We start from the raw sequence: 23,686 nt of genomic DNA, 5'->3' as shown, positions 1-23,686 counted from the left end.
TCTTTAGTTTTTTCAGAAGTAAGATTTGTGAGTTTGTGCAATTTTAGACAAATTATCAATTTTAGATGATTTTGGTATCAGAGAGCTTCCTCGGCATCTTCATCAACAAATTGTACTTAATATATTCCTGTTAATCAAGGAGAACAAGAGGAATGGACATGAGCCGTGTGTGTGTGTGTGTGTGTGTGTGAACCTGCCTGTCAATGCGGGAGACTCAGAAGATGCAGGTTCGATCCCTGGGTCAGGAAAACCCCCTGGAGGAGGAAATGGCAACCCACTCCAGTATTCTTGCCTGAAAAAACCCATGGACAGAGGAACCTGGCAGGTTACTGTCCTTGCGGTCGCAGAGTCAGACAAGACTGAGCACACACACATACCAACATCTATGCTGCTGCTACTGCTGCGTCGCTTCAGTCGTGTCCGACTCTGTGCGACCCCATAGACAGCAGCCCACCAGGCTCCCCCGTCCCTGGGATTCTCCAGGCAAGAACACTGGAGTGGGTTGCCATTTCCTTCTCCAATGCATGAAAGTGAAAAGTGAAAGTGAAGTCGCTCAGTTGTGTCCGACTCTTAGCGACCCCATGGACTGCAGCCCACCAGGCTCCCCCGTCCCTGGGATTTTCCAGGCAAGAGTACTGGAGTGGGTTGCCACTTCCTTCTCCATGTATATATATACACACAAACATATATATTTCTATGACATAATAACAAACTTAATACACAAATGTTTTCAGCAGCAGTTCCACAAATGGAAGGTTTACTGGTCAACCAACTTGTATAAGTGGACACTTTTAGGGCTTGGGTACCACAGAATTGTTCTATGCTGGGTTCAGAAATGCCTGATTGGGTTTTCTTCTTAAATTACAATTCTGTAGACTCATCTCCACAATATTCTTTGACGTACACTATCTTATTTTTTAGTTTTTATTTTATATTGGAGTATAGCTGATTTACAATGTTGTGTTGGTTTCAGGTGTACAGAAAAGTGATTCAGTTATAAGTGTATACATATAAATTATTTTTCAGATTCCTTTCCCTTATGGGTTATTACAGACTACTGGGTAGAGTTGCCTGTGCTGTACAGTTGGTCCTTGTTGACTGTCTATTTTATGTATCATAGTGTGTCTACGTTAATCCCAACCTTGTAATTTATTCCCCCTACCCCTTTGGTGGGCTTCCCTGGTGGCTCAGAGGTTAAAGCATCTTCCGGCAATGCGGGAGATCTGGGTTCCATCCCTGGGTTGGGAAGATCCCCTGGAGAAGGAAATGGCAACCCACTCCAGTATTCTTGCCTGGAGAATCCCATGGACGGAGGAGCCTGGTGGGCTACAGTCCACAGGGTCGCAAAGAGTCGGACCCTTTGGTAGCCACAGTCTGTTCTCTAAGTCTGTGAGTGCTTCTGTTTTGTAAATAAGTTCATTTGTATCTTTCTTAGAGCCCACATATGACTAATATCGTGTTTGTCTTTCTCTGTCGTCCTCCAAGTCCATTCATGTTGCTACAAATGGCATTATTTCATTCTTTTTATGACTGAGTAATATTCCACTGTGGGCTTCCCTGGTGACTCAGATGGTGAAGAATCTGCCTGCCATGCGGGAGACATGAGTTTGATCCCTGGGTTGGCAAGATCCCCTGGCGGAGGGCATGACAACCCACTCCAGTATTCTTGCCTAGAGAATTCCCATGGATAGCGGAGCCTGGCGGGCTATAGTCCATAGGGTCACAAAGAGTCAGACATGACTGAGTGACTAAGCACAGCACAATATTCCTCTGTATATTTTATCATCTCATTTAATCTCAAGACAGCTCTGCACTGGTGAGTATCATTGTTATCCCCATTTATCCATAGGGAAATCAAGGTCTTAGGTGACACTGCTAATGGTAACAGAGATGATATTTGAACATGGCATTTCTGGCTCCTGTGCTGGGTGCTGTGTGTTTCCCCTGAAACTGTAATTGTCTCCATTATCCTGTGTTTGGTGGCGCATTCACTTAACAAGCAGGAACGCCTCGGGGGCTCTGCATGATCAACCCCTCCCCACCCCCCTGCCCAGCAGCTCTCTTTTCCGCAGTTCTGATCACTCTGCCCATGCTGTCACCATGCCAGCCAGGCTGGCCTCCCAGCTGTTCCTGTAACTTGCCAGCTCACCTGTCTCAGGTTCCAGGCCCTGGCTCCCTCCCTTTCCTGGAAGGGTCTTACCTGATCTTTGCTTCTCTCCAGACAGGCCTTCCCTGATCACAGACCTGAAACAGCCATTCTCAGCCCATACCAGCCCTGGTCCCTCACTCTACTTTATGTTTTCCAAAGCTCTTGTAACTATGTGTGAGAGTTGGACTGTGAAGAAGGCTGAGCGCCAAAGAATTGATGCTTTTGAACTGTGGTGTTGGAGAAGACAAACTGCAAGGAGATCCAACCAGTCCATTCTGAAGGAGATCAGCCCTGGGATTTCTTTGGAAGGAATGATGCTAAAGCTGAAACTCCAGTACTTTGGCCACCTGATGCGAAGAGTTGACTCATTGGAAAGGACTCTGATGCTGGGAAGGATTGGGGGCAAGAGGAGAAAGGGACGACAGAGGATGAGATGGCTGGATGGCATCACTGACTTGATGGACGTGAGTCTCAGTGAACTCCGGGAGTTGGTGATGGACAGGGAGGCCTGGCGTGCTGCGATTCATGGGGTCGCAAAGAGTCGGACATGACTGAACGACTGATCTGATCTGATCTGTAACTATGTGAAATCATATTTTTGTGTGTGTATATATTTACTTAGTTCTTCTCTGTCTCCCCCTAGAGTGCAGACTCCCCATTGAAGAGACCATGTGCCTGAGCGATGCTTGGCCCATAGTTGGTATGAAGGAGAGCCAAGGAGTGGTCCTTGTTCATCCAGCCCGCATGATAGCTGGTGACAGGGCTCTGGGGGACTGGGAAGCGTGATCCTGCGACTGTAGGGTTCAGACGGTGAGCCCCAGAAGAAAGTCAGAGTGACCAGGCATTCATGCGTTCGTTCATTCACTCATTGAGCACCAACTTTGTGCAAAGAGCCAGGGTCAGCCAGCCGAGAAGAGCCGGATTGCTTCTTTCTGTTTGTTTTCTTACCTGTGCATTTTAGACAGCTGGGACAGCTACACACTGCTGGGCATAGAGACATGTCGATGGAGGGATAGGTGAGTTCTGGACCTGAAGGTGTTACTAACCAAGTGCGCGGTCTTAGTTGATCTTCTCTTCATCTTCATGGAACTCCGGTTGAGAAAATGCATGAAATAAGCCTCAGACAGGAAAGGGAGGGAAGGAGGGACACAGAATGGGGAGTAACTGAGAGTTTTAACTATGCCCCCCTTGACTTTAGGGCAACTTATTCTTCAGGAAGGTATTTAGACTCCCCCAGGATTTCTGGATCTGAGATTCTTTCCTTGGGCTTTAAGTAGTAGTTTGTCAGCTTTAGGGTTTTGCACATCCCTAAAAGACCCTCCCTTCAATTGTCAACATTTAATTTTTCTAAATAAGTCTTTAAGTAAACACTGTCTATTATCATCGCCTTTCATAAAAAGATAGGGCATATTGATTCCTCGAACTAGGAGGGACAGCATCTCAAAAGAAATGGTTTATGGACTTCCCTGGTGGGAAGGCGGTTAAAAATCTGCCTGTTTATGCAGAGGACACAAATTCCATCCCTGGTCCAAGAAGATTCCACCTTCTGTGGGGCAACTAAGCCAGTGAGCCCCAACTACAGAGCAACTAAGCCCGTGAGCCCCAACTGCAGAGCCTGCTCATCTAGAGCCTGTGCTCCACAAGAGAAGCCAGCACACCGCAACTGGAGAGTAGACCCTGTTCGCTGCAACTAGCGAAAGCCCGTGCAAAGCAAGGAAGACTCAGTGCAACCAAAAATTTAAAAAATGAAATGATTTATTCTTTCCTTCTGGGTCAGTCTTTTGTTCAGCCAGTATCAGTGAGTGCTTGCTCCATGCCAGTGTTTGATGTGCTATAATACAGGGCTTCTGCCCTTAAGGAGTCATCTGGGTAGGTGGACATGCCTGCTAAGTTGCTTCAGTCATGTCTGGCTCTGTGTGACCCTATGGACTGTAGCCCACCAAGTTCCTCTCTCCACGGGATTCTCCAGCCAAGAATACTGGAGCAGGTTGCCGTGCCCTCCTCCAGGGGATCTTCCTGACCCAGGGTGGAATCTGCGTCTCTTCTGTTTAGCCTGTATTGGCAGGCGGGTTCTTTACCGCTGGTGTCACCTGGAAAGCCCTGGGTAGGTGGGGAGATAAACATGAAGCAAGGACTTGGAATTAAAGGTGAAATTTCCAGTGTAGTAAATGCTACCGCAAGGAGATGCCTGAGGCTGCCAGAGTGTATAATAATGGGGGTGGGGTGACCTCACTCAAAGATAGAGAGGAGCATCCCAGGCTGAGAGACAGCATGTGCCCAGTCCCCGGGGGCGGAAGGAAGGTCCTGAGGTGACCACTCAGGGCTTACAGGTCACGGAAGGGCTGACCTTGTTCCGAGGGCTGTAGGAAGCCTGCTGGGTGGTGGTGCAGTCAGGCCAGCACCGGGACCAGCCTCAGCAGAAGGGGGTTGGCGGGTCTCAGTGAACCAGATGCACAAGTGGGCAGAGTACTGTGGGCAGTAGTCCCCAGGGAGATGCTGATGGCTTGCGTCCTGCTGGCTGCGGTGAGGGGACCTGCAGAAGAGTGGACAGACTGAGAGGCATCTCAAAGGAAAAACTGATGGGATGCTGAGCCTGGTTTGGATGCGGGATGAAGAAGGAGGAGGTTGCTGGTCTTCTGATTCCCACCACTGGATGGAGATAGGCAAGCTCTCGTTTTAGTTATTTTTTGGCCACACTGTGCAGCATATGGGATCTCAGTTCCCCAGCCAGAAATCGAACCCACGCCCCCTGCATTGGAAGTGCACAGTCTTAACCACTGGACCACCAGCGAGGTCCCTGGGCAAGCTTTCTGAGGGTGGAGACCTGGAGAAGTAGGTTCTGGAAGGAAGATACTGAGATATGCCCTGTTTGGAACATAACGAGTTCAAGGTGCCTTTGAGCCATCCAAGGGGAGGTGTCAAAAAGGCAGGTGGCTGTGGGCTGAAGTTCAAACCCGAGGCCTGTCTTTTCACTTGACTCACCTTCTCTGTTTGGCTGTGATGGGGCCATCTCCTGAGGGAGAAGTCAGTGGCCTGAGTGGAAGCCTTACTTTTCTCTTCATGCCCTTTTGTCCTCTTTAAGCTGCGTAGCACTGTGCGTGTATTACATATTCAAAAATCAATAAAACAAAAAAAGCAAAATTATCTAATAATTTCGCATTTGAGAAAATATATTGCATTATGGAAACTTGACCATGGATCACAGGTTTTGAGGCCTGAACTGCTGAGGACGACTTTAAAATCCCTTCTACCTCTCACTGAATGTTACTGCAATTTTTCTTTATGGGTCTACTAGATGTGAGCAATGCTGAATAACATCGTATTCCACAGACTTTGAAAGCCTGCAAAATAAATGTTTATGGAGAAAGGTGGGATGGAGTCTTCACTGGGCAGCTCCTTGCCCCGTCACCTTCCTCCTCGCTTGTCACCATCAGCAGCAAAATTATTTCTAGGACATAAGAAAATATGACTCAGAGTAATTCTAGCAAAGAACTAGGAACACTAGGTCGTGTTCTCACGTACCCCTCTTTCATTCTAAGAAAAAGATGTCCCAGCCTTACTAGTTGGCTTTTAAACTCTGATGCTGGCCGTGTGCCTTTGACAGTATCTCAACTGATCCTGGTAAAACCCACAAAAAGTCCCAGACACTAGAAAGAGTGGCTTCCTTCTTCATTACCCTGTCACTCGGACACTTATCCCAGCAAAAATCCATTTCCTAGGCTTGGAAGGTTAGGCAAAATTAACTTATTGGGTGGCTCCTGCCGCCAAATCCATGATAATCATGACGATTAGCATCTGTATACCAGCTAGTTTACATAGCACTTGTGCTGGCGGCGTGTCCGGCGTGCCTGCGCTGCGTCCCAGCAACCCCTGGGGTGAAGGCTTTGTTCCTGGAGCCTCTCACCGGGTCTGGCATACACAAGACGTTGTTAATTCAGTGTTTGTTGTATGAGGAAGGCAGACAGACGACGGAAACAGCTTTCCTAAAGCCTTGAGGCTAGTAATGGCAGAAGAATCTATTTGATCCAAAAACTGGGCTGAGGGTCCTGTCTGCTCCCCGGGGTCCTCACAGTGGAAATGCCTCGGCCATCACTCATAGGGATGGGCTTCTTTGGTGGGTCCCACGATGTGCCAGGAGCAGCGTGTGTGGTCACCTATGAGTCTCCGCTCTGCTACAGACAAAACATCACCCCTTCTGCAGGCTGCCCAGTTCTGATTCACCATTAACAGGATGTCTCGTTGCTATGAAGCTATCTGGCACTTACTACGCAGAATTTAGCTCCAAAGTCATCCTTTAATGACTTAGGGGAATGGGAAAGATAAAAATAGCGGGGTATGGGGGGGTGGGATCAGAAAAGAGTGAAGGCTAATTTGGTAGCCCAATATGACCAGGAGCTTGAAGTCCATTTGTTGGTGTCTTGAAATTCAAATGCAGCCTGGATAATGAGGAATATCAGCAGGGCTCCTGGGGTGCCTCTGAGCAAAGCTCAACATTTATTTTCTTGTTTTGCTGTCTTTAAAATCAATTTTTTTACTGCCCGTGGAAATCAGCCAAATTGTATGTCTCTCTGTCTATACTGCAATGGCGAATCCTAATTTTTCATTGTCGGCATTTGAAGCCATTATCTAAGCAGGTCCATTACTGAGCCATCACAGGCCAGCTTCATGCTGGAGGCACTTCCCTTCTCCTTGTGTTAACAACTGGCGTTGTCTCCTGACATGAAGCAGTTTGCTTCAAGTGAGGCCTGACTGTTGGTTTGAGGACTGGCGATCATGGAGATTTTCCCAGTTATTTGAGAAGAAACTTTTCTGTAGTTATAGATGATGTCGTGTCATGCCTGCAAATTCTTTCTACAGGGAAAAACTTCACTCTGAGGAAGGTGAGCTCCCTGAACATCCCTTGCAGGAGCCACACCTCCATCTCTGACCCCCTTGAGGCTTAGGAGTGTTTATAAATGAAGTTATAGACTCAAAGTGACAAGCGCGGCTTGATTTTGAAGACTTAACTCAAAGTGGACAGAAAACAAGCAGTTGTTTCTGTGTCACGTTTTCCGTTTGAATAGAGTCATTCATGTCATGCGCACGTCTGCCTGACTGTCAACTCACCCAATCTAGTTCCAAATATTTATACCTTTAGGAAAATTTCTGAGACGCACCCCCCCGCCCCCCTCCCGGACAGAATCAATCCCTTGATTTTCTGTTTTCCCGATCAGGGGCCTCCATTCTTTTTCTTTTTGGCTGTGCTGGGTCTTCCATTACTGCACGCAGGCTTTCTCCAGCTGCAGCGAGTAGGGGCTGCTTTCTCTTGCTGCGGTGTGCCGGCTTCTCATTGTGGTGGCTTCTCTTGTTGCAGGGTCTAGGCGCGAGGGCTTCAGTAGTTGGGGTTCCCGGCTCCAGAGCACAGGCTTCATGGTTGCTGCTCATAGGATTAGTTGCTCCACAGAATGTGGGATCTTCCCGAATCAGGGATCAGATCCGTGTCTCCTGCATTGGCAGGTGGATTCTTTACCACTGAGCCAGCAGCGAAGCCCGGGGCCTCCATTCTTGCTCGAACTGTTCTTGCTGCATTCTTTTTTTTTCCCTCGCTCCATTCTTGAAGGCTGACCATTTTCCTATTTCTAGCCCTCTCTTAAATTACACCCTTCTTGAGGGCAGAGGCTGTTGAATACACCTTTCTGTGTCTCAGAGGTCACGCCTGGGACCTGGCACCACCTCTTGAACCAGTGCTGGTGAAATGGATCAAGAATCACAAGAACCCCTTTCTATTTCCAAAAGGTGCCACTCTCCTCTTCTCAGATGGGGCAGGCTGCTCCTTCCTGTGCCTCTGTGGTCGGGACGCCAGTGTTTGTGAGACTGTTCTCCCGGTTTAGGACTTGCACCTCACTGATATCTAGAATGACTTTTGATTAGGACTGGTGTGTTTCCTCACCGACTCTTGCCAGGGTCATGACGAGGCAGCCTCCGCCCTTGCCGTCTGGGATGACACATTGGCCTCTGTTGTCATCAGCCTTCCTGTAGGAACTGCCCCACAGAGAGAGACGCTGTCTGCAGCCTCACTTCCACATAGGACCTTGCCAACTCGTCCTTTTCTACAAGAACATCAGAACAGCAAATTTCAGGAAATGAGAAAAGCAGACACAGATTAAAAAAAAAAAGAGCAAACCCTCAAATTTGTATATTTTTGAATAAGTGGCACATTCACAAGGTGCAAAGTTGAAAAGGTACAGAAAGTTACATGCAGTTAAGTTTCCCTTCCAGCCGTTTTCTTCAGCCATCCAATGGCCATCCCTGGAGGAAATTGTGACTGTATATTTGAATGTCTCTGTTGTCCTAGGTCTTTGCTTTTCCTGGATGTTTCTCTCGACTCCTTCATAAGAACATTCATTTCACCCTGCCCCTCCCCTCTGGCCCCCAGGACCTAGCCGAGAGCCCTGGAGAGTCACCTGGCAAATGTTATGGATCAGTTGACAGCATGCCTGTAACACAAGCATATTTGATGAGTCAGGACTTATAGAATCTTTATTTGATTGTGAATTAGATGCATTTCATTCACTTACCTTCTCGTTCTCCTAAGATAAGCCAAGAAGTGTTGATTGTCACATCGGCCTCACTCAAGCTGTCTTTCTTTCATGAGCCATCACTTCCAGTTGTATTGTTGCCAGTTCAGGATGGCTGAGGGCGCACACATTTTTCAGGCGACAGTTGCACAAGAAATGTCGATATTTTTTCAACACTTTTTTTTGGTGGTCTCTTCAATTGTTTCTTTTTTGGCTTCTGCAAGGAAAAATCCTCATCCCTGCCTTGGTCCTTGGCCCCAACACCGACACACCCACCTGCCCTTTGGGGCCTCTCTCGACCTTTCTTTTTTCCAAGAACCACTGAACATGAGAAAAGGCCTGAAAGGAGGAATCCTGCCTTCCCCGAGACGAGGTATTTATCTTTTTATTTTAGTGTTTGCTTAGTTGCTTGTAGCTGTAGAGGGTTTGCCAGTTCTCTTTTTCTGTTCTCCTCTTTCTCTTTCATGTCAGTTTCCCCGCTGGCAGTTGTGGACAGTTCACCTGCTTCTCCTCCACTTCCTGTATATACTCTGCTGCCCTCCTTCCTCTCGCACCCTGGGGCTCTGACTGCTCAAGACCACGGGCCTTGGAGCAATTTCCCTCCAGCTTCCTCTCTCCTCTAGATGCTTAGCCAGCGGTCGGTCAAATGGCGGGGTTAGTCAAATGGCGGCCCCCGCAGTCCTTCGGGTGCCAGGGGCCAGTGATTAAGTAGCCAGGTCTTTAGCTGACTCCATCCTTGTTTGTCATAACTCCGCTGCAAGTTATTTTGGTCTCTGTGACTTGTGGCCGCACCATGATTAGGGTTTGATTACTATCACCAAAGTGACTAAAAGATGAAAATAGAAGCCACAACAGGAAATAAACAACTGCAAATGAGATATTTTATTCCATATTCCCTGCCAGCAAGTGATTAGAATCAAACTCATTCACAATAGTTTGGTGAACTCCTAAACTTTTTTTTTAGGGATTAGAATAGTTTGAAACTGGGTGCTTGTTGGTTTCATTTGTGCCCATGGAAAGAAAAGGAAAGGAACTCCCTTTCTAGGCACACTAGCCAGCCAGGAGTTCCTCTACAGTCCAGCTTCTTTCTTGGAAAGGAAAGGAATAAGAATGTGAACGGGGTGGGGCTGGCTCTCAGGAAAGCTTGGGATGTTAACTGATTCAGGGGATGCCAAGGAGCTATAAAGCAGCACCAGCCACTGTAGGTACTTGTCCAGCAACCCACCCACTGTCTACCTAGGGCAGTAAAATGGAGGAGGAAAGCCATGCACAGAGGGTAAGACAGGAGTGACGCCTGAATTAAAGCACCGACAATTACACTATATGGGAACATATCTTTGCAAGTATATGCATGTTCCTCCCAGACAAGTTGTGACGTCAGATTCAACTCCTAAAACACCCACTAAATCTACCTGCCTTGTGTGTGCTCCAGCCTGGCATCCCAGAGTGTGAGCACCACTGGCCACATCTCCCAGAATCATCAGGTTCTCTATTTAGCCAAGAAGCTTAAGCAGAATTATGCCGTTTGCTTTCACTGCTTATTTAAGTCCTTCTTGTCACTTTGCAGCCTGGCCTAGCCTCGCTAGGAAAGTGAACATCTTCTAGCGATGCCCAGAGCAGAGAGTGGGAATAAGACCCTGAGAGGGCAGGAAGCTTACCCAGAAACCTTTTTAAATCTTGCCAAGTGCTCTTCTAATGCGAAGATCACCTCTAGTACAAGTTATTTAACCAGTGAATGGTAGAGACCCAGGGGCTTCCCAGGGATCTCAGTGGTAAAGAATCTACCTGCCAATGCAGGAGACGCAGGAGATGTGGGTTCGATCCCTGGGAGAGGAAGATCCCCTGGAAGAGGAAATGGCAAGCTACTCCAGTATTCTTGCTTGGGAAATCCCATGGACAGAGGAACCTGGCGGGCTACAATCCATGGGGTCACAAAGAGTTGGGCATGACTGAGCACGCACACATGGCAGAGTCCCAGGCAGGAATCACATTTTCTGACTTCTAGTTTGGCATTCTTTCTAAGCCTTTCTGAGGTGAGTGTATCATTTCTCAGATACCTCCAAAATCCCATTTCTACCTCTTTTGCCTATGATGGTAGGATAACCCATTTTCTCCTGGGCTTTCTCGGTTGCTATCTTAGTAGGTTGCTTGTTCAGAAAGTTTCACACACATACACAGGTTACAATGCCCTTTTCAATAAGCAATATATTAAAAAAAAATATTTATGCACTGGGTGTTAGATCCTGCATGTGGGATCTTTCAGTCCTGGAAGGCAAACTCTTAGTTGAGACATGTTGGATCCAGTTCCCTGGCTAGGGATCAATCGTAGGCCCCCTGCATTGGGACATAGAGTCTTAGCCACTGGACCACCAGGGAAGCCCAGCACTATTTTTAATTGTAACAAAACTATGATCTTATACAATTGCAGCCTATGTGGCTTACAAAGTAAATGTTTAGAATCCCAGCTGCTGCCCTGTTCTACACCCTTCTGCCCTGCTTAGCATTTCTGGCTCTTCTAGGTCAATGAGCTTCAGGGCCCCTTGCTTAGAGATGATAATGATTTTCTCCCTTATATATTATATAATATATAATATTATATTATCACATAATATATCTCCAAAGGTGCTCTTGGTGGGTTGGGGTAGGGGGAGAAGGTCCAAATACCTATCTTTCCAACTCTGTTGATTCCTAAGTAGTTATTAAGCCTCTGTAGCATGTAGACAGCTTTTAAGTTGCTGGAAGGGAAGGGGCCAAGTTGAGGTTCATCAGTGCCTTTTCCTTTTATTACCCCCCCCCTTTTTTATTTTGGTGCTTTTTCCTTTAAAGGGGGCATAATTTAGCTGAGAAAATGAAAATAGTTCATTTCATCTTTTTAAAAAGATTCATTTAAAAAAAAGTCATCAAACTCCCCAGTGAGTTTGATTGTCATCCTGACCTCACAATTCTAAATGACTTAAATATATATATATATATTACTTCACTGAATAAGATGTGAGGTTAGACCACCATGCCAACTAGTGGCCTCGTCGATACTGACGCTTATATGTTTAAATCATGACGCTTCTCAGCACCAACAGCTTTCACGAAGTAAACGCTATCTGGTGCTTTGCCCCATCAACGCCTTACCGTATCTATGCACCAGTCGGCCAGGTGGGTCTATGCTTTCTCTATAGCCCGGGGTAAGGGGATAAACTCGCTGACTCTAAGCGCCACAGAAAGCTACGGGGCCGAGGAAGGCGAAGAAACAGGCCCCGCATGCATATGCATGCAGGTCTGCTCGGAAGGTAACCTTCCCGCGCCGGGAGGCGGAGTGGCGGAGGTCTTCCGGGCTCCGGAGGAAACCTGCCCGCAGCGGGCGGGCGAGCACCCCCCAACACACCCCCGCCACCTCCCGCCAAGATGCTGCCCCTCGCAACTCGTCAGGCAGCCAAATGCATTCCAGAGCTTTGCACAAGACACACTTCTCCAGGCAGTCCTAGAAACCCGAGCCCCGAGCGGGAGAGGGCGGGAGGGAGCGCGCGGCCGCCGCTGAGGTCACATTCGCGCCGCCTCCCCGCCCTCGCGGGCCGGCTGTTCCCTCCAGCGCGCACTTCCCAGGGCCTCGGTCCAGTCCGGTGTAAATGTCTTTTACGCGGAGACAGCGCTCTCCTCCCCCTTCCCTCCCGCGCGGCGGCCAGGGGATCCGTCGCCAGGGCCTTTAAAACAAAACGAATGAATGAAGCGTTAGGGTGAGCGCGCGCGGGACAGCCCCCGCGAGGCTCCGCGGGCTGGGTCTAAATCCGGCCACCAGCCCGCTCGTTTCGCTCCAAAACTCGCCGGCGGTGCCCGATCGGTGCTCTTGGGTCTTCCCATTTCTCCTCTGATTCCTCCAGGTCTCCGTCGACCCCGGGAGCTTCTCTGCTCCCCACCTTTATCCACCCCCGCTCCCGCCCCATATCGGTCCCCCCTCTGCAGACCTGGGCGGGTGGCGGTGGCGGGGGTGGTGAGCGGGGTGGGGGGGGGGGGAGAAATAGCTTTTAGAAACCCGATCTGTTGTTTGCGAAACACAATCGCTTTTTTTTTTTTTTTTTTTAAAGCGACAGGGTGTCTAGACGGCCACGTGACGAGGCCGGAGCCGGGCGCGCCACTGCGCAGTGGAACCAGCAGAGCAGAGGGCCCGGGGGGGGGGGGGGGGGGGGGAGGCGGGGAGGAGGCGGCGGCGGCTGGGGGGCGGGGGAGGGAAGGGGGAGGAAGGGGGAGGGAAGGGGGCGGGGGCGGGAGGCCTTGCGGGAGGCGGCGAGCCCCGGGCACACTCGCTCGCCTGCTCGGCGCACGGAGGAGCCTGTCCCCGAGCCGCGCCAGCCGAGCCAGCCGGGCGCCGTGCTCGGTCCGCTCGCCGCGCCGGAGAGAGCTGCCCGAGACGAGAGCCAGCCCGCCGGCGCCGAGCTGCCGAGCGCCCGGCCCAGGAGCCCCTGAGTGCGGCGCGGCGAACCCCGGGCGGCGGCAGAAGGACCCGAGTGCCAGGAGAGGGCGGACGGGGGGACAAGGAGGCTCCCGGCCGCGACGAGGAGAGTCTCTCGGAGAAGGCGGCGTGAGGGACAACCGGGGCCTCCAGCCGCCGCAGCCGAGTCGGGGCGAGCAGCCTTTTACGGGGAGCCCCGGCGGCCAGCCGCAACCCGGGGAGGGGGCGCCGGTGGCCCCCGCGCTAGAGAGCAGAGGGCGACAGCGCGCCGCCCGCCAGGGGCCCGCCGCGGCCGCCGCGCCGCCCTCCCCCGCGCTGTCAGCCCCGCGGGGCGCAGCCGCCGCCGCCGCAGCATCTTCTGCCCCTGCGCCCCCGCCAGCCCCAAGGAAGTCCCCGCCGACGACCGGGGCCCCCGGGAACGCAAGAGGAAAGGCCAGAGACTCCCCTGAACCACCCAGATGCGAAGGATTGAAGCAGCCTAGCCAAAGCTTTCTGTGGATTAAAAAATATATATATAGGATTTTTTTTTTTTCTTGGCAGAAGAAAAGGAGAGGAAGATCAGCGGGGCTCTGCAAGGAAAAAAGGGGGATGTAACTCGTGGATACGTTTTTTTTCCACCCCTCAAACGTCTCATTCTACTTTGTAAACATTTTCTTTTTTTAAACCCCAGCTCCAGCCGGACGCCCCCAGACCTCCGGGGTGCGAGGAGGTGGTGTTTTTCATTTGGGGCTTTGCATGTTTGGTTCTTAGATTTTGAGAGAGCCTCCTTATTTCGCCAGACATCTCATGTGGGGTGAAGTCCACTCAGCCCCCTCCCCCGAGTCTTCGTGTGCACGGAATTCAAGGAGATCCGGTTACTAAGGATATAGAGGAAAAAAATAAATCGCGTGCCTGCTTTTTTTTTTTTAATTGCTTCTCCCCACCCCCAAATTAAGTTGCTTAGCAAGGGGGAAAGAGGTTTTTTCCTCCTTCCAGCAGCCCTGCCGAACGCCTTTCGTTTTTTGCCGCCGCGGATCTTTCATGTAGGCAGCCGAGGCTGGCGAGCCCGACACTCGGGAGCCACTGCGGGGGGGCCTCTTTTTGGGGAGGCGCCGACCCGGGTAGGCTTCGCCGCCCCCAGGGAAGCGGCGGCCGCGTTCCTCCGGGGTGCGCCGGGGCCCGAGAGCGGCGCACGGCGCGGGCCGCGCGGGGTGGGGCAGCCGGAGCGCAGGCCCCCGAGCCCCGGCGGGCGCCCCCGGGCCCCCGCGCGCGCTCCGGCCTCCGGGAGACTGGCGCATGCCACGGAGCGCCCCTCGGGCCGCCGCCGCTCCTGCCAGGGCCCCTGCTGCTGCTGCTGTCGCCTGCGCCTGCTGCCCCAACTCGGCGCCCGACTTCTTCATGGTGTGCGGAGGTCATGTTCGCTCCTTAGCCGGCCAACGACTTTTCTCCTCGCCTCCTCGCCCCGCATGTTCAGGACCAAACGATCTGCGCTCGTCCGGCGTCTCTGGAGGAGCCGTGCGCCCGGCGGCGAGGACGAGGAGGAGGGCGCGGGGGGAGGCGGAGGAGGAGGCGAGCTGCGGGGAGAAGGGGCGACGGACGGCCGGGCGCATGGGGCCGGCGGCGGCGGCGCAGGCAGGGCTGTCTGCTGCCTGGGCAAGGCGGTGCGAGGTGCCAAAGGTCACAACCATCCCCACCCCCCAGCCGCGGGCGCCGGCGCGGCCGGGGGTGGCGAGGCGGATCTGAAAGCGCTCACGCACTCGGTGCTCAAGAAACTGAAGGAACGGCAGCTGGAGCTGCTGCTCCAGGCCGTGGAGTCCCGCGGCGGTACGCGCACCGCGTGCCTCTTGCTGCCCGGCCGCTTGGACTGCAGGCTGGGCCTGGGGGCGCCTGCCGGCTCGCAGCCGGCGCAGCCGCCCTCCACCTACTCGCTCCCCCTCCTGCTGTGCAAAGTGTTCAGGTGGCCGGATCTCAGGCATTCCTCGGAAGTCAAGAGGCTGTGTTGCTGTGAATCTTACGGGAAGATCAACCCCGAGCTGGTGTGCTGCAACCCCCATCACCTTAGCCGACTCTGCGAACTAGGTAAGAAGTTGATCCACGCCCACCCGCCGGTGCCCCCCCTTCCCCCCGGCACTCAGGTGGGGGGAAGAAAAGCCCGATTGGGCTGTGGGTTAGTGCAGCCACCACGCCGGAGGGGTGTGTGTACATTTCCTCCTGGGAGGAGATTTGGGGGACAAAGGTGTAGAGAGGGGACCCGGGGAAACTGGAAAGGCATTCCCTCGGGGTTCCCTTCCAGTTTTCTCTCCTCGGTGGCCCCAAGGGCGGGGGGGTGGTGCCTCTGGGCCCTACTCATTCATGCCCATATTCTGCAGACATGGGGTTATTTCCGGATCAGCCAAGGGGGTGCAGAGAGAAGTGTGTGGGGGGGTCACGCCTCCCCCGCACGGCGAGAGGCGTTGAGGTGTGTGGCCGACTTGGATTCGGTCCAAGCCCGCCAAGGAAGGCTCGGAGAAGAGGTAGTAAAGGCTGGAGAGGAAGGCTCCCCTTTAGGAAGGAAGGGGGAGCGTCACGTCGGGCGCAAGGGGCCAGGAAGCCTACCCTGGCCGGCGCAGCTTTGGGTTTTGAGGCAGAGAGAGCAGGATAGGAGGCCGAGCTGGATACCTGCTCCCAGCTCCGCCAGCCCGGGGTGAGAGAGAACAGGCAGTCAGGGGAAGTTGGGTGTCTCCTACTTTCTTCCAGCGCAGGAGAGAGAGCAGTGTAACCGACTGTTGGATGGTTTGCCCCCAGACTACTGAGTTGGGCCCTGGGCTCCTCCGTTGAGACCCCGGGGTCCTTCTCCTTTATGCTCCCAGCCTTCTCCATTGCATCCCTTTTCTCTGCCTCTTTGTGCGGGGGCGGGATGCATCTCGGGCGCCCACCGATTCAAGTTCCCCAGCGCCCTTGGGGTGCACCTTCCGGGGAAGCTGGGCAAGGGGGAAGCCCGTGTTCCCCGCGCGGGTGCTGGGCGCAGCGGCGGTGGCGGAGATGAACTGCGCCCCGGGGGGACGGGGCGGGGCGGGGGGTGGCGGAGGGATCAGGGTCTGAAGTTCTGGGACGCTAAGTAGGGGAAGAGGGGGGGCTTCGCCGCCCCCCGCCCCGTGAACTGCGACGTGAGGCGGCCGAGCCGGCGGTTTGCAGCCGGGCCGGCCGAGCGCGGCGGCGGCGGCCGCAGACGTGGAGGAGCGCCGCGCCGAGGCTGGCGCCAGGCGGCCTCTTTTGTTTATCTGACAGCTAAATATCAAGGCAATCACCGCCTCGCGGCCCTGCCTCCAACCCCCACAGCTAAGACAAACAGTTGGGCTAAAAGAATGCCTCTGTTATCATAAGTTTCTATCTCTCTCTCAGGGCTCAGCCTTTATTTTCTCTTTCTTTTTTAATTCCAGAGTCTCCCCCTCCTCCTTACTCCAGATACCCGATGGATTTTCTCAAACCAACTGGTGAGTAGCTGATTTTAAAAATATCCTTCCTGTCTTAAGTTAGAAATGGAGGCTGTAGAACGCGGATTTGTGTGTCTAGGCAGCGGCTTGGGGAGACTCTGGACTTGCCCTGAGGTGGTTATAGGTTTCCTCTGTTGGCAATTTGGTGGATTTTTTTTTTTTTTCTTTTTCTTTTCTTGTTGTGACTGGAGCTGGAGGTAATGTGTGTGTGTGTGTGTGTGTGTGTGTGTGTGTGTCTACATATATGTCTTTCTTTTTGCAAAGATGTTTCTTAGGTATGCTTTCCATTTTGTTCATTTTTTTCTTGTATTTGTACTCCATAACCCAAGCTGGCTCAACTCAGAGCGTGGACTCTGGCGCATGCAGGTCTAGGGAGCCAAATGGGACAGGGTGATGGGAAACGTGGGAGACTCTGTGAGTGCCAGAAGTATCAGTGGGGAGATTGGAGAGCCCGATGGGAGAGAAGACTGTTTAGAAAAGTGTAGAGATGACCTCGGTTTGGGGCAAGAGAATAGAAAATTTAAGGAGTAAAGGCAACAGCCCCCTCCCCCCCTCCTAGTTTTCTCAGAATTCCTAGTGGGGGCCATAAAAGTGTTTAGCATAGCTCTGGCCTGCCTGTCGCTTTGTCACTGGATGGCATTCGGCCAGGGCAGAAGCCCCACTTGAGGCTGGCACCAGCCCTGTTGCGTTTGTCTGCATTCAACTTCTGGCTGGCAGTGCAGGGGAGAAGAGAGGAGGGACCACAGAGCTGGGAGGCAGCTCCGATGGGCCCTTGTTTCCTGGAGCCCTTTCTTACAGCGGGGAGGTTCCTGTGCCTGCAAGTCTGAGTTGTAACTGTGGTCTCTGCCGGTGCCTGAGAAATGCAGTGCTTGTGACAGTCTTATTTTGCCAGGGTTCTGGGAGAAGGAGAAATGAAGGGTTGGGCCCCATTTCCCTCTTGGAATTCTACAGGTCCTTCCGCCTCATGAGTTTTGGCTGTTGGGCCTTTCCCCCCACTAATTAAAAGTTTTGCTGGGGCGTTGTCCTAAATTAAATACTTTAATGAATGGTGTAAGCGAAGCCCATGGTCTCCAGCCAGCCCTCCCTGACTCCACACTCCCTCCAGTCGGAAGGCGTTGCTGCTTGCCTGGTGCCTGTCTAATAAGTGGCCTGCGAAGCATATGATATTTTGCTTTCGATTTACAAAACACCAGATAAATGGTCATTAATGAGGAGATAAACCAGCTCTGTATTTGTAACAAACGTTAACTGAGATTACCAAGGTCTGTTTTCTCCAAGAATGTAACTTGACTGGGTTTTTGGCATCAAGGCTCAAGAATTCTTTTATGAGCTTAGTTCTCCAAGGGGCCCTCTCTCTCCTGCTTTTTGTTTTTCCTTCTGTAGTCTTCAAATGTGGAGGTTTTCCTTAAAAGAGAGAAGAGAGAGGCCAGTCATCTTGGCCCCAGGGTTGAAGACGACTGGGGGAACTGTTCCGAGAGAAACTTCCTATCAAAGAAGGCCCACGTTCTTTGGGGTTTCCTGCAGAGATAGTGGGAGGCTCTGTCCACCGGATTCAAGCAGTGACCATCTCAGGCCAGGACCTCATTTTCAGCAAATGGAGTGATATATTTATTCATTAGCAAGTGTTGACATTAGGTAGCAGAATGTGTGTAAACAAGAGAAGCCACAAAGACAGGAATGCGCCATTTCCAAGGGGGAGAAGAGTTCTCCGGATCAGCCAATAGGAAGTGATTAACCTGCCAGTCGGAAACTCAGACAGCTGGTTACTCACCCAAAATGTTTGTGTAAAACAAAACAACAACAAAAGAACAAACAAAAAAGTAGGTTCTCCCCCCCCAGCCCTGCAAACTCAGAAAACCCTGAAATTAAAAAAAAGCGTAACGAAAAGTAGCATCCTGCTGTAAGGACATGAGGGTGCTAGTAGGTGAAGCCCCCGTGTCTCCTGACGCACTGGAGGACAGCCAGGGCTGGCTGTGCTGGCTGCTGTGGCCAGGGGCACAGATGCGATGCTGCCCCAGGTTTCTCTTTGCCTTGCACATTGCGGAGAGTATTTGGCTGGGGATTTAGATCAGCTGCTCACACTAAAGTTTCCGAGTCCAGGTTGAATTTTCGGCCTTGGGTTACTAGGTGAGAAGCAGCCGTAAGGTTTACAATGGAACGTTATTAAAATCTTAACCAGTTGCACAACTAAGGGAATCTCTTCTGCAAAGTCTCCAGCATGGGCTGAGGCGGTGGGAAGGGGCTGGGGCCTGGTCTCCCTGCAGCCTTTGGAGGAACTGGTGGTCCTGGTTTAGTCATTAAGTCGTGTCCAACTCTCGGCGATCCCACAGACTGTAGCCCACCAGGCTCCTCTGTCCATGGGATTTCCCAGGCAAGCATACTGGAGTGGGTTGCCAGTTCCTTCTCCAGGGGATCTTCCTGACCCAGGGATCGAACCTGGGTCTCCTGCATTGTAGGCGAACTCTTTATGGAGTGAGCCACCAGGGAAGCCTTTGGAGGAATGCCAGGGCTAAAAGTTGGGAGTTCCATTTTGCTATGGTTCAAGCCGTTCCACTGCGGCCTCTGGGATGGCCCGGCTTTGGTAGACCTGATTGCTAGGTGGTTCGAAGTCAGCAGGATCTTCTGAGAAGGGGCGCTCGCCATGGCTGAAGGAAGGAGCACGGTGTCTGTGACATGAGGCTTTCAGAAGTCATGGCACCTATCCACCCTTATCACACCAGGGGTGAGAGCAGGTTATTAGAATGAGATCGCAGTTTATGGAGTGGGAATGCTGTGTGGGCTCTACTTCCTGTTTCCTCTGTATCTGAAGGTCTGAACTATTTGAAGAATGTCTTGGGGTGGGAGGGGGGCTGATGTTGCTGGGTATATGCTCCTTGCTTAGGCCAGGGACCCTGGTGACCAGTGCCTCTTGGCAGATCAGGCCTCCAAAGCCTAGTTGAGAAGTCTGAGACCTTGCTCTGCACTTATTTTTTCAACTCAGGCCGCTCTTTTTCAGGCCTGTTTTTAAATCTAGAAATGATCGAAGCAATTAGATGATGCATTCATTCACTCATTTGTTGGTTTGTTCATTCATTCAGTCATTCTACAGGCCTGATGATATGCCTGCCTAAAATGCACTGCTGATTCCGATGCACCGGTTTCTCCCTCTGTAACCAGGGCTGTGGGTTGGGGCAGAGCTTAGGGTATAGTGGTGGGCGGGGGAACTCCTCTGTGCCAGATGGTACTTAGGAAGCTCAGAACTAAGTTGACAAGACGATGCTGGCTGTCGGGAAACCATTCTTTGAGAGAAGAGGGCGTCCCCAGCTTTGTCACCTTGTATCCCTTGCAACAGCTCATTCGAGGCCCACGTCTTCAAGGGCTCTCTTGCTGCTGGGACAGGGAAATGAGTCTCCCACAGAACCCAGCACTTCTGGGGAGCAGGTGACACAGCAGAAGCTGACACCCTGACTTGGGAGAGCTATCGCAGCGAAGCTCTTTTTTTTGTGGGTGAGAGACGGAGGTGTGGCCTCTTGGCCCTTTACTAGCCTGGCAGGACCTAGATGATGCTGAAGACTGTCTCAGCCCGACTACCCGCAGGGAAGAGAGTGAGGCCTGCTGGGGAGGAGAGGGCTGAACCCTTGGGTAGGGCCCCGCTCACCGGGTGGCCCCTTGGGCTACTCAGTGACGCCTCAGTTTACCTAGGTACGTGTCAAACAGGTATACCTTGCTCCTTCACAGAGGTGGTAGGGAGACCTAATTAATGTTTGTAAATCCCTCCTGAGATCAAAGGCGCTGCACAAAGGGCAGAGCACCATTTCATAGAAACGCTTGTGGTTGCTGGTGTGGAGCTGGCTTACCTTTGATCTGAGACCGGCTGACAGCCCTGTTCGCGGTCCCAGCTCTACCCCGAGATGCCGGGCCCTTCCTTTGAAACACACCTTGCCCCTGGGATTCAGCCAGCCAGAGTTGGGGGCAGTGGGGGCTGGCCAAAATCATCGTGTTTAAATGTGGGGGTGTCTTCCGTTTCACGGGGAGCCTGTCTCTCCTTCAGGGTGAAGGCCATTGGAGTAGTTTGGAAAGTGCAGGGTATACACTCTTTAAGCAGCAACTCCATTTCCTGCCTGCCCCTATTGTTTTCCATTTGATTAAGTGTATCCTGTAACACTGTATATTCCTGTTAGGAATTAAACTTTACCCTGATACAATGAGATTACCCACATGGTCTTTTCTGTCTCCCCTGCCTGATGCTGCCACTCCTCGGCCCACCCTTCCCCTGTGGAGGAGAATTCTTGGAAAGTTGTTCTTGCACCTGAGGGAGAATGCAAGAGCGGGATTAGAGAGAGAACCTGAGACTGGGGGTGGGGTGGGAGGGTGGCAAGCCCAGCCCCATCCCCTTTTTACCCAGGGAATGGACACAGCTGCTAGGTCTCTAGAGAGCTCCATGGCTCCTTGCCTCTGGGCTCCTCTTTCCCTTGGCTTCCTATTTGCCGTCTTGGCTAAGCGGTTCCAGTGGGAAACTGGTAATGCACACTCCATGGACATCCTGCTAGTGACCTGGAGAAGGAGGGTCTGGGATTTGCACCATCTGACCCGGTGTGACTGCTTTGGAGCCAGGATGCTCCTTTCCTGAGCTGGCCTTTCTCTGTGGATTTCCTAAGTTTGGCATTGGCAGTAATGCCCGATACACTTATGGGGTCTTGTGTGTTTTTGTTTCATGGGACTAATTAGTTGTGGTTCGTAGCCATTATTTTTTGTTTTAATTGCTTGGAGGGAGGTTGTGGAGTCTATTTCTCAGCTGGAATCGTCATTATCCTCATTAACATTTAGGTCACTATGCTGAGCACCTGAGGGTGACACAGACATTGAAGAGAAGGTTATAGACTAGTTCAGGCAGACAGGATCTGAAGGTAAAAGATCAGGAAAGACATCGGAAGGCAACTCCGCAAGTGCTGGGTGCCAGAAAGATTTTATAGGGATGGAGGGCAGGGAGCCTTGCAGGTCTGGGGTTGCCCAGGAAGGTTTCCACCCACGGGGAGTTTTTGGATTAGGTCTGGAAGGAGCTGGGAGCCTTGCTGAGAATGTCCTCTGTTCTCTTGACTTGAGGGGGCTTCACCCAGGCGCGTACATGAATAAGATTATTTGAGTCGTACTTGAGATTTTCTTGCACTTACTCTACCTCTGTTAGAAAGGGAAACGCAGTCCCTTCAGCCCAACACCCGTTTCTTCTTAAAGAACTGGGAAGTCTGTCTGTAAACAGGTGAGAGTGGTGGCGAGGGCCACTGGATCCAAGCAAAGAGGCCGTGCCCTTGATCTTGCCCCGAGAAAGGTGGCTGGGAGAGAACACGGGCCTCCTTTGACCTTGGGAACTACCTGGTTTCCTCAATGGGGGACTTGCAATAAAAGAAAAAAATTCCAGCAGTCTGTGATCGAGTCTGACTTGACGAATGATTAACTGGCTGCCGGGAGCCCAGACGGGTGACAAGGTGCTGTGGTCTGTCTCATGATGGGTAGCAAAGCCTGAGCAGCACATTAATAATCAGCATCGTGGCTGGGAGTTAGCCGTTTGGAATGTGTGGTTTCTCTTTAATGCTGCTTAGAATGTGCTTAAAAATTAATCTTGGTGTACTTATTTATTTATTTGTGTATTTATTTCTCTCTCCTTCTCAAATCCACAGCAGACTGTCCAGATGCTGTGCCTTCCTCCGCTGAAACAGGGGGAACGAATTATCTGGCCCCTGGGGGGCTTTCAGGTGAGACGCTTTTCTCTTATTTTCCCGGGGATTCCAAGGCCTCCTGAAATGACTGGAGATTTTGGAGGACCAGAGGTGGCCTTCTGCCACCCCAGCTGGTCTAGAGTTAATCCACGTTTTTATGTGCATTAAACTGGACGTTTCTGCGCTGACTCCCGTCGCCCTTCAGCTCGAGGTTCTTGGCCTGCCCCATAGATGTGGAAATGGGGGCCACCTGGGTGTGGGCTGTGTTTCTGAGTTGTTGTTAAGCAGCCCCCTGCTGGAGGGGCTTCGCTTGGTGACTCTGGTGTTCTTAGTTCTTGGGTTTAAGCTCTTCTCTTGCTCTCAGTGCATCAGGTGCCTTGAAGGGAAGGGATCCACCTTTTGGAAACTTGTAGAAGATAGATCCTGGGTGTAGGATGGGAGTTTAGAGAAGACAACCTCGGTGCTTCTCTGCCCATCCTGCCTCCCGGTCGAGCTTCCGGCTGGAGTCTACAGTGTGTGTTGGGGATGGATGGATGGATGGGTCACTGCAGATAGCAGGCGCTGACACTGAGCCAGCAGGGAAGGTGTCCCTCAGGGCCCACAGGTGTGAGCGAGGGGCCTGAAATTTGCCCCGGCTAGAGGGTTATGGAATTGGGTGAGGGGCACTGGGTAGCCCGAGCATCCTTGTCACTGAGAGACGGGAGAAGAGAGTGATAAACTTGGAGATGCTCATTACCAATGTAAGTGGGAGACATTTCCATTTTGTTCTAAAGATGTCCTGTTTCCACCTGCTTTTCCCACCCCAGTATGCATGCCATCACAGGATTTTCTAACAACTAGCTAAAACAAGAGGGGAAGTAACCTGGGGGAGAAAAGAGAAGATCCAGTAGAGTCCTGGGCATTTGCCTTTGGGACATTCGTGTAGGTGGGATCATGGCAGTGCAGATGGAAGCTGTAAAGCGCTTCTGAGAGGGGACTTCTAACTGGTCAAGTGTCAGTCAGTCTTGGTTCCTCCCAGCCAGTTCCCGCTGCAGGAATTGATCTTGCCGAGAATGTCTTCAGGGAGACCCTTGTTTGTTTTGATTTCAGCACAGTATATACTCTGGCTGTTATCTGAGACAGAGGGTATTGTTTACTCAAAGCTCCTAATGAGAGCTGAGCAGGAAAAAAGAGGAACCCAGAGAGGGCAGGGGGCTAGGGGGCGTGAGGATGAGCGTGGACCATGGTGGTGGAGGAGGAAAGAACATACAGGGATGTGTGAGTTGTGTCTCTTCTGCTTTCTAAGGCTGAGAGGGTTCCGGAAAGAAAGAAGGCCAAGGAGGAGGAAGGGGTCTGGGCGAAATCGTGCACTCAGGATGTTGTTAGACGGTTTTATTTTTTAAATCCTGAATGTG

At 51.9% G+C, this 23,686-nt stretch overlaps 1 protein-coding gene across 2 annotated transcripts in view; it reads left to right on the top strand.

Annotated features, from left to right (window-relative positions):
* The first annotated feature begins 14,490 nt into the window (after positions 1-14,490).
* The window catches only part of SMAD7 (SMAD family member 7), a 28,787-nt gene continuing 19,591 nt past the window's right edge, over positions 14,491-23,686 (top strand). Inside the window, exons 1-3 of one of the 2 annotated variants that reach the window (XM_027525824.1) lie at positions 14,491-15,205; positions 16,546-16,599; positions 22,257-22,328. In XM_027525824.1, the coding sequence (XP_027381625.1) occupies positions 14,593-15,205; positions 16,546-16,599; positions 22,257-22,328 (739 nt within the window). In that variant the 5' untranslated portion in view covers positions 14,491-14,592. Of the gene's footprint in view, positions 15,206-16,545; positions 16,600-22,253; positions 22,329-23,686 lie in introns of both variants that reach the window. The other variant, XM_027525823.1, reaches the window with a different exon arrangement.

The sequence above is a fragment of the Bos indicus x Bos taurus genome, chromosome 24, assembly GCF_003369695.1.
Source record: "Bos indicus x Bos taurus breed Angus x Brahman F1 hybrid chromosome 24, Bos_hybrid_MaternalHap_v2.0, whole genome shotgun sequence".
Classification (NCBI taxonomy): domain Eukaryota; kingdom Metazoa; phylum Chordata; class Mammalia; order Artiodactyla; family Bovidae; genus Bos; species Bos indicus x Bos taurus.
Note: the sequence above shows the minus strand (reverse complement) of the source record. Positions and strands in the feature narration are given on the sequence as shown.